The 10,572-nt window shown below is 40.4% G+C and overlaps 1 protein-coding gene across 2 annotated transcripts in view; it reads right to left on the bottom strand.

Annotated features, from left to right (window-relative positions):
- Positions 1-438: 438 nt before the first annotated feature.
- Positions 439-10,572, bottom strand: part of LOC129731559 (organic cation transporter protein) — a 59,842-nt gene continuing 49,708 nt past the window's right edge. For both annotated transcript variants that reach the window (XM_055691652.1, XM_055691653.1), the window contains exons 2-4: positions 1,958-2,363; positions 1,756-1,899; positions 439-1,697 (exon numbers count right to left, since the gene is read on the bottom strand). In XM_055691652.1, the coding sequence (XP_055547627.1) occupies positions 713-1,697; positions 1,756-1,899; positions 1,958-2,363 (1,535 nt within the window). In that variant the 3' untranslated portion in view covers positions 439-712. The remainder of the gene's footprint in view (positions 1,698-1,755; positions 1,900-1,957; positions 2,364-10,572) is intronic.

The raw sequence follows: 10,572 nt of genomic DNA, 5'->3' as shown, positions 1-10,572 counted from the left end.
ATTTTTCATTAGGAATCTTTCGAAAGACATGTTTCTGAATATAGGCTGCCCTAGCCACTTTCGGAACAACCTGGATGCCCCGGATGAAGCAGAATTTATGTACATTAGTTTACATTAGTTTACATTAGTACATTAGTGACATTTGCAAATTTATATCATTCCAATCGTAAGAATAAAGTTACAACTAAGTGGAACTTAGTTGGCTAAACTTAAGGCTAATGAAAACTGCTCAGTTTCGTGAGAATAGACGCATTTTCGTAAAAGTGATCCATAATTTTAACTGACACATGATTGAGGAGGGACTGTATATCGAAATTTTCAACCATTGCAAGCTTCATACTTACTTTAAATAACCTAATTTTGAAAAACAAAAAGTTTTACATATGCATATCAAAAGACAAATGATGACTTTCTTTTAACATTCAACCATTCTTAATATGCTTGTCAAATTGTAATTTATTAACTTAGAAAAATATCTATTTAGGCACTGATGCACTTTTTTGGTTTTAATGATCTATTTAGCAAAACGGTCTTTTGTACGCTTTGAAGAGAAGATAAGAAGACACTTCCTCGATCTGTTTGCACTCTATACTATTATCACTTAAAGAATAAAATAAAAAAGTGAGTCCTACGGAGACTGACGATTCGACAGTTTTGGACACTTGGTTGAGAAGAGAGAGAGAGACTGAAAAAAATTGCATAGACCTGCAACTTATTTAGCGTCTTCTACAGTGTCTACTTTTTTCTGCCGTTTGCCGAAATTTTCTCCATCTTCGATAGTTTCCGGCAATGGGAAACCCTGCGTTTCCGGCAAGAAAAATACAAAGAAGGCTCCTATCAGTGGAATAACACCGAAAACTATCGGCGGTAGCCAATGGGCTACTACTCCCATTCCAGCTACAAAAGGAGCGATCATCGAGCCTATTCTCGCAATCATTGATGCAGTTCCGATTCCAACATTACGGACTACGGTGGGGAACAATTCACCCGCATACAGATAAACTGTTGGGAAGGAAATGCTCATCCCGACAAGACCAATTGAAGCAAATCCAACATTCAGCCAAGTTATGCTCTCCGGAACAAACGCGATGGCCAACATGGCTAAGCCTGTCAGCGTGTTGGAAATGATTAAGGTTTTCCGTCGGCCATAGATTTTCATCATGTAAATACACAGAACCGTTCCTGGCAACTCCAGAGCGGCTCCAACTGCTACATTGATGAATATGTTACCACCAGACTGTCCGACGTACTGAGCGACACCGAAAAATGCCAATCCACACACGAACCAGTTAAAGCACATGCAAAGCGATTTCGCACGCATATTTGGCGTTCTGAACAAATCAATCAGATTTCCCTTGGAAACAGATCCTGTATTCTTCACTTTTGCAAATTGTTCCAAATCGCTTTGGATCGTATCTCTGGGAAGTTTGTTGCATTTGGCCGCTTTGTCTAGAACTTTTACTGCACCAGCGGTGTCCCCAGAGATGAACAAATAGCGTGGCGACTCCGGCACCAGCCAATAATAGGACAGAAGCAGTACCGAATAAATAGAGATCCCGAATTGAAAGTGACGCCAATCACGTAAAAAGTATGCGAATGCAGCAAGCGTTAGGTGACCCAAGTTGAATGGAATTTGATACAGGACGGAGAATAGTTCACGCCACTTCGGTCCAATGATCTCCATTATGAGGACAAAGCTGTAAACGTTGAAGAACAGTTCATTATACTATCGGAATGATTTATTTCAATTCGTACCTTGTAACCATTGTTCCTCCAGTAGCTACAGCTATGATGAAACGCAGCACAACGAAGCCCCAAAACCAAGGAATGTAGGCAGTAGCTAATCCTGCTACAAGCTGTATCATAACTGCAAATACCAAGGGCGGACGTCGTCCAAATCTGATACATATAAAAAATCATTAGTGAAAAGTTACTGATTTAATTCTACCAGTCTTACTTATCTGCCAACGTTCCAAACACCACTCCGCCTATCAGAATACCAAACATAAAAATCGTTTGAGATAGGTTCACCAAATTGGATTTTTCACAAACTAGATTCCATTCGCTGATGATCGTCGAACTGAACACACTGGTATCGTAATCCCAGCTGGTACAGCTCTTAGAACACTTGTCCAGCGTTGTGTTCGAAGAGCAGGTATAATTCATGGCAGCCCCCAAAAAAATTATTCCCATCTGATGCCAAGCTACAGGGAATTTCAATGGAAACACCACCGCACACACCATGATGTGCCACCAGCCGAGTTGACCCATGGCCCGCTGCACGGGGTCCAGATTCCATTTTGCATCGCTTTTCTTTGCCGCTGTCGTCGTCCCTGTCACTGCCGCTGCTGCTGTTATCGTCACTGTTGAAGAGAATAATAAAACAGTTAGATAAAGTAAGTTGTGAAGTTCAAGTAAACTATATTCATCGAATTTAAAATGTTCATAACAGTAAAAAGGGTTAAAAAGGGCCACTAGCCTTCTAATCGTCCAATCTTGCCTTCTAAAAAAACAACGCTGGTTAAAGTTGTTAAAGCTGAACAATTAACAAAATGAAAATCGATCTAAGCAGATAAAGTAAAATGTAATAATCAAATATTAGAAAATTCTCTGTATCGCATCTTGTTTCATTCCGCATAAAAATTTTAAATGAATTCGAGTTTACCTAAAGTTCTTGGTCAATCACAAAATGGGCGGTATAAAAAAAGTCTGAGTATTTTCCTAAACTATGCAAATTATTCTTAACTTATCGGCACTTTTAGCAAAGATTTACCATGCTCAAAACAATGGCTAGGGTGTGATATCAGCGAATAATTTAACTTAATTTAATTTATCACGCACTTATCCAATTGAGCACGCATGCACGGTTCTCGGCTAATCCGAAACTGTACTGAGTTGCAAAAACGAGCACAAAATTATCCAATAACAAAAAAAAACCAACGCGTAATCATCAATTGAAATTAGCGGGCTAAAAATAAAAATGAGAAATTCGCTAAAAGCTTTTATTCAACTTTAGGCTAAATTATTAGTGGACTTCAAAAACTTGCAAATATTTAGCTCTCAAGCACGTGAAATTCTGTTTCACAGCGTATCTTTGCGAATTGCTTATCGTCGCTTGATTGGCTTCAAAAATGAACAATTTTATTCAGAATGAAAAAAATATCAAAAGCCCGGCAATTGTTCGCGTTACTGGCATGGTTTGATACAATATATTATATACCTTCAATTCAAATACAAAACGGCGATTATTAGTCTAACTGCCCTATATATTAAAAAAAAAATGAGAAAACCGCAGATAAAGCTTAGACAGACTTTTGACAATGTCGTATTGATTCGTTGTTATGATTTGTTTCATTTTAAACCCATATCGGAAAAAAAGAAGATGATCGGGACAAAAACGCCAAAGAAAAGCTCTAATTTCTTTCTACAGATAAGCATTTATGTCACGTATACCAGTCGACTCGGTCTCGAAAAAATGCTAATTCATCTGTTTGTTTGGTTCAATACCTTGAACAGGACATTTCTATATGGAGGATAATCGGTTCATTCATATTCATATTCGGTTTTATCCTCTTGAAGAGCACATGATCGTTTAAATTCAGCTCTCGGAACGTTAATCGCTAAATCCACAAAGAACGGGAAGAAGCATTGTTCATGAAATTAGTGAGTTGTTTACTTAACCACAAAAACCTAAATTAATCCACCTAGCGGTCAGACTCAGCCTTTCTCATTCAAACTTATTATTTGTAAAAATAGATTTACATGAATGCTTAAATCCAATAAATGTTTATCCACTCTTTGGGTTCTAAAATATTGATGTTGTAATTAAAGTATAAAATATGAAATTTGACGTAATGTTAGTACTTAAGAAATAGCGAAATAAAAGCAATGACTCTTAATTTCGACAAATTAAATCACGAGCGATGCCGGGAACGTTCAGATAGTACGATACCACATTTAAATCATGTTGAGGCCATATATATTGATCGAAGCAGGTAAAGTGTTGAATAGTCTTTGAATTTCTTTTCTTTCTAAAACTTTTCAACAGCATATTAAATTGTTATGAAGTTTGTTATTTGTAAGTTTGAGAGATGACTCATTTGTATGACACTAGTTATGTTCAAATAAGTCGTGTAATACTTGAGATAATGAACTTCGTTGTTTTACAAATTAAAACATAACGCTTGCTTAAGTTTGATTACAATCAAATGAAAAGGTAACGTATGGGGCAGCCAAACTTTGAAATCACGTGTTCAATCATAATTCATCAGTTAACCCTTAACTAGCCCGTTCATCCCGTTTCGTGATTTTCACATTTCGATACATTACAGACGAAGTTACAGTCCGATTACTTTCATATGACACTAATTTTATAAAAATCGGGCCAGCCATCTCTGAGAAACATGAGTGAGATTAAATAGTCTCCAGAACACGTTTCTTTCCATAACTTCTGAACCACATGTTCAATCTTCATAAAATTCAAAAGTTGGGGGTTTTTAAGGTAGCCCGTTCATTTGAAACTAATTTTAATCAAATCAGATGTGTGGTTTCTGAGATATTGATGTTTCGTGATTTTTACACTTTGATACATAACCTCTAAACTAGAAATCAGATTACAATGAAATTCAACAGGGTCTTATAGGGCAACTAGACCTTTCATTTGCAATTAATTTCATTGAAATCTGTTCGGTCAGACCATCTCTGAGAATAGTGAGTGCGAAAAAAGGTGCACATACACAAGTACACACCCACACACAAACATATACACCTATACATGCCTATATGCAGAAAATGCTCGATTCGTCTAACTGAGTCGAGTAGTATATGACATTCGGCCATTTGGATCACTTTTCTACCTTTTAATTAGCCAGTGATCGTTAGGAGGAAGTCAATATGTTTACTTTCATTATGTGATTTCACATTTTCATGAACAACGGACAAAGTTACAATCCGATTGCAATGAAATTCAATAGCAACCTATGGGGCAACTAGACCTTCCATTTGACACTAATTTTGTGAGAATCGGTTAAGCCATCTCTGAGAAAAATGAGTGAGTTTAAACAACCTCAGGATAACTTTTCTTTACATAACTTTTGAACCATATGTTCAATCATTACGAAATTCAAAAGTTAAGGGTTCTGAAGACAGCCCGATCATTTGAAACCAATTTTATTAAAATCGGTTGTGTGGTTTCTGAGATACTGATGTTTCGTGATTTTTACATTTTGATACATAACCTCTAAACTAAAAATCCGATTACAATGAAATTCAATAGCAACCTATGGCGCAACTAGACCTTTCATTTGCAATTAATTTTATGAAAATCGGTCCAGCCATCTCTGAGAAAAGTGAGTGAGAAAAAAAAGTTGCAAATACATACACACACACATACACACATACATACATACATACAGAAAATGCTCAGTTCGTCGAAAGGGGTCGAGTGGTATATGACATTCGGCCATTGAGACCACTTTTATACCTTTGGTTTTTCCAGTGATTGCTATACCTTTCTAGGAGAAAGGCAAAACATGAACCGTAGAATCGATCGCTTTACGATGCAGGTAGCAAGTGCCTTTGTTGAAAATCGATAACATCATTGTTGTGATGTGTATATAAGCGCGTGAGTGTAAGTCTATGCAAATTTAAAAAGAAAAAAAATACTCAGTACACCGCCATTTTTAAAGACATAGTTATCCAATTTTCAGGCAATGTACTAATACTTTTCAAATCATGATCTAGAATGATAACTAATGTTGCCAAAAATTGCAGCTTTGTGTACTCAAATCAGCGATTAGCTTGAGTTGCTCATTATGCCGCTAAACACTGTATTTCAGGTGATGCATTTTTAGATCAATGATAACCTGTTTTACATTACAACACAAGAAAAGTATAAAATCTAGACACGAGATATCTAGAATCACATCTGACCGTTTCCATCATCATAACTTTACAGCAAAATCTTATCGTTTTTGCCATTTTAAGATAAGGTTCGTAAATAATGAAATATTGTGGATAACTTTAACGATACTATTGAACTTCGATAACAGTTGCTTTGTGGCATTTAACGGGTTACTGGTTTTTATTTTATTTTACAACCAAAATCTCGCAGCTCCGCTAGTGTGCTTGGATTTGCACTGTTCACGATCATTTACCTCTTTTTATTTTTATTGACTGTACCTGCAAATGCTGATTGGTTGTATTACTGATCGCAAATCAATATGGGAATAATGCATTCGTTATATAAGAAACATTGCGAACAACAAGCCACTGTATCACAAGAATTCCACCTATCACCGTTTCTATTTTTTTTTTTTTTTTGTTTTGAAGTAGAATACTTCTCTCAGGAAGTTCGGCTACATAGGGATGTGAAATGAAAATCTAAAACCGAAAAAAGTGAAAAATATGTCCAATTTCAAATGCTAATAAATCGGTTAGTATTCGATGGATTTCCTTCGTTCTTGCAGCAATAAATTGGAAAATCTTCTAAGATTCTTCCCAAATGAAGATAATTGTAATTTTTTCATTCAAACTATTGTACTATTGAAAGTAGTCAAGTTTTGTCAAAACGAAAAATTCGACCTCTAATTGGTCGTTATATGATTGCTCCCCAAGAACGGTCGACAGAATCATATACCTTGCAATTGAAAATATGCTATTTGGCCTATATAAGAGCCTGTTTCAGCCGAAGCCGCTCATAATAGTTCTAGACAGCGACAACAGCAGTCATCCCTTAGCAGCAGCAGTAGCAGTGCAGTGGATACCAGCGATGGCGGATAGCGGCCACAGCTGTGGGGTAGCAATGGATACCGTACCAGTTGCAGCGGATCTCAGCATCGATAGCAGCTGGGCCAGCTGATGCAGGGACAGCGGATACCAATGGCAGTGTATAGCGGCCACAATTGTGGCATGGCTACGAATAGCGTAGCAGTTGCAGCGGGTATATCTGACCATGAAGCATTAATTGAATGTAAATTGAATGTAAATTGCACTTGCAGCAATTGGCCTTTTCCAAGGCTACTAAATGTTCTTGGAAGAGCATAATGAATGGTTATTAATAAACGGCAACTGAGGTTTGATGCTGCTGCAAATGCACAGCAGTGTGATGTTTATTACGATTTGTTGATACTGTGCATAACAAGCAGTATATACGAAACAAATCCCTTTGCTTCCATGCGACACGGGGACGGGAACATTTTTTTCTTCCAAGCCGCACAACACGACACAATACATATTATTTTGTTGTCTTAATGAGAGCTTCATCGGTCCGGCTCGACAAGATGTCCACAAGAAATCGTTTTTGTACATCCATGTTACGAAACTGAGAAAATCTGTAGGAACTGAAAATAAAGGTGGGTCCAGAATGAGTGAGATGTATTTTTCGTACATGAGTTTTACGACATATGAAATAAATTTTTTCGAATGTTGTAGAATGGTATAACTGGAAATAAGTTAGCCACACCTATTTTTTCAGTTATATCATTCCACAACGTTCGAAAAATTTATTATGTCAAGGGGGATATCGCACGCTACCTGACCATGGAGCAAAAAAGCAAAGCCTTGGTGCTACATTCCGTATCAGAACTCGACCTTCTGTTTATTATACACAGACTTCGCAGCCAACTGTTAAGTGTACAGGACAATTGCGGGGCTAGCGCTACGATCCTACTGACACTAACAGTCTCTCCCGAGCCGAGACTAGAACCTACGGCGACTGGCCTGTTAGGCCAGCATCGTACCTCGAGACCAGCTGGGATGACCATGAAGCATTTATGCAATAATTGAATGAAAATTGCAATTGCAGCATTCGGCCTTTTTAAAGGCTACTAAATGTATTTGGAAGAGCATAATGAATAGTTATCAATAAACCGCAACTGAGGTTTGATGCTGCTGCACATGCAGAGCAGTGTGACGTTTATTACGATTTGTTGATACTGTGCTTAACAAGCGGTATATACGAAACAAATCCGATTTCAAAATGACTGACACGCAAGCAGCCGGGTTATCTTTCTTGTAAAAGTATTCTACTTCAACCTCGCGCTCGTGGCTTTGCACACAACCCTCCTGTTTCCCCTCAACCTTAACTTCGACATTCTCTATCAACATTCCCCAATTATCAACAATAGACACGAGAGACTATCTACTTACCCTCAACCTCTTCGAGTTTCGGAGGGGCTCAAGAGTGCCCCCGATATGCGAACTCCACCTTGCGTTACACAGTGTTTTTCAACCGTATTTCAACAGTTCGCTGAGAAGTTGGTCCACTTCTGCAGCATTATTGTTTTTCAGTCAGCCGATCTCCTCCTCCACTCCCAGGAGATCAGGGGCTGGAATCCTGCCGTTCTCTGCTCGTGCACCAAAATCAGTTGCCGTCCTCGCGCTCTACTGCATCGCCGTTCAGATGCTCATCGAAGTGCACCTTCCACCTTTCGATTATCTCACACTCGTCCGTAAGGAGGTTACCGTCCAAGCTCCTGTAGATATCGCCTTGCGGCAAGTAGCCTCTACGGGAGCTGTTCTGCTTCTCGTACAATTTCCGAGTGCCGTGACCTGGGTCCAGTTTTTCCATGGCTACGCGTTCTCGGTCCTCTTATCCACGTTTCCTCTGGTACGGTGTTGCAACATTCTCGCCCGTGCTGCATTTTTCTTCTCGACTAACTGTTTGCATTCGCGTCAAACACGACGTTTTTATGATTCGGGGCCCTTGCCACCATCAAGAGTAGCAGCGCTAAGGTTTCTCCATAATTGGTCGCGGCGTTCGACTTCGGCGGGTATTATACACCGTAGGTAATGGTTCAAATCTATATTCGTACTGCGGTTGATGCGAACGTTGATGATGTCGAAGAAAAACCTGCTGTTGGTTAGAACGGGATCGATTCGATTCTCTGTCTGTAAATCGGGTGATCTCCAGGTGGTTTTATGGTTATCTTTGCGGGGAAGGAAGTACTTCGGACTACCATACCAAGGGAAGTTGCAAAGTTAACGCGCCGATGGGCGTTATCATGAGACAAGGTGTGCAGGCTTTCCGTCCCGATTACCGGTTTGTACTTTGCCTCCCGTCCTACCTAAGCATTCATGTCCCCAATGACGAGTTTCACGTCCCGTCGCAAGCAGCTGTCGTAGACCTGCTCCAGCTGCGCGTAAAACGTCTCCTTCTCGTCGGCGGGTCTACCTTCATGTAGACAGTACATGGTGATGATGCTATCGTTGAAGAACTGGCCCTTTATCCTCAACTTGTCATCTTCAACGGCTGTCATCCCTTCACGCATTGGCGCATCTTGCACAGTACAATGAAGCAGGTTCTCAGCTCGCTGGTGGTGCCAGAACTCTGGTACAATGTAGCCGCACGGTGCCCGCTTTACCTTCCATACCTTCTGCCCCGTTCAACAAAGTTTCTGCAACACTGCGACTTCGAAGTTGCGTAGATGTAACTCAATATAGATTATCCTGTCGCATCCTGGAAAGCAGAGCGATTTTCAGTTCCATGTCTAAACTTTCCAATCGTTGCCCTTATATCGTTGCCTAGGTCCATGACGATTGTTCCGATTCGTAGTATCTCTTACGTTTTTTGTAATACATTATTTATCAGGGTGGCTCGTTGGGCCTTTCCAACACCCTGTCCCCCACCGGGGGACCATCGTGTCAGCTCTATTCAGAGTCCCATATTGAAACTAGACGCACCATCTTGATAAAAAAACGCTAGGGCTGGCGAAGCATTTCCGGTGACCACCTGTTGAATACTGAGTTCGCCGTAGAGTTGCGCTAGCTCATGGTTCATCCTTCGCCTCCATATTCCATTCTCACGCACGCACGTTTGCACGCCGCCAAAAATCGCCCTTAGTACCCGTCGTTCGAAAACTCCGAGCACTCGCAGGCCCTCCTCGAGCATTGTCCACGTTTCATGCCCGTAGAAAACAACCGGTGTTATGAGCGTTTTGTACAGGTTACACGACTTGCGCTGATAATACCCCCCCGGATGACACGGCTGGTTTCATTGTCCTTCGTTACCAATGAGCCAGGAAAGACATTACACCCTGTAGCGCAATATTGAATAGCAGGCAGGAGAGACCATCACCCTGTCGAAGCCCCCTGCGGGTTCAAATGGACCCGACAATCCACCCGAAATCCGCAAACAGCATTGCGTCCCATCCACCATAGCCTTTATCAAACTAATCAGCTTCCTCGGGAAGCCGTTTTCGTCCATGACCTTCCATAGCTTATTTCGGTCGATAGTGTCATACACGGCTTTGAAGTCGATGAATAGGTGGTGCGTGGGGGTTCTGTATTCACGGTATTTCTGGAGGATTTATTGTATGGTCAAGATTTAGTCCGTCGTAGACCGTCCTTCCCCGAAGCCGGCCTGATAACTTCCCACAAATCTGTTGGCTAGAGGTGAGAGTCGGCGGAAAATGATTTGGGAAAGCACTTTGTAGGCGGCATTCAAGATAGTGATCGCACGATAGTTCCCACAGTCCAATTTGTCGCCTTTCTTATAGATGGGACAGATAACCCCAACCTTCCACTCCTCCGGTAGCTGTTCTATATCCCAAATTCTTGCAATCAGCCGGTTGC

Source organism: Wyeomyia smithii, chromosome 3, assembly GCF_029784165.1.
Source record: "Wyeomyia smithii strain HCP4-BCI-WySm-NY-G18 chromosome 3, ASM2978416v1, whole genome shotgun sequence".
Lineage (NCBI taxonomy): Eukaryota > Metazoa > Arthropoda > Insecta > Diptera > Culicidae > Wyeomyia > Wyeomyia smithii.
Note: the sequence above shows the minus strand (reverse complement) of the source record. Positions and strands in the feature narration are given on the sequence as shown.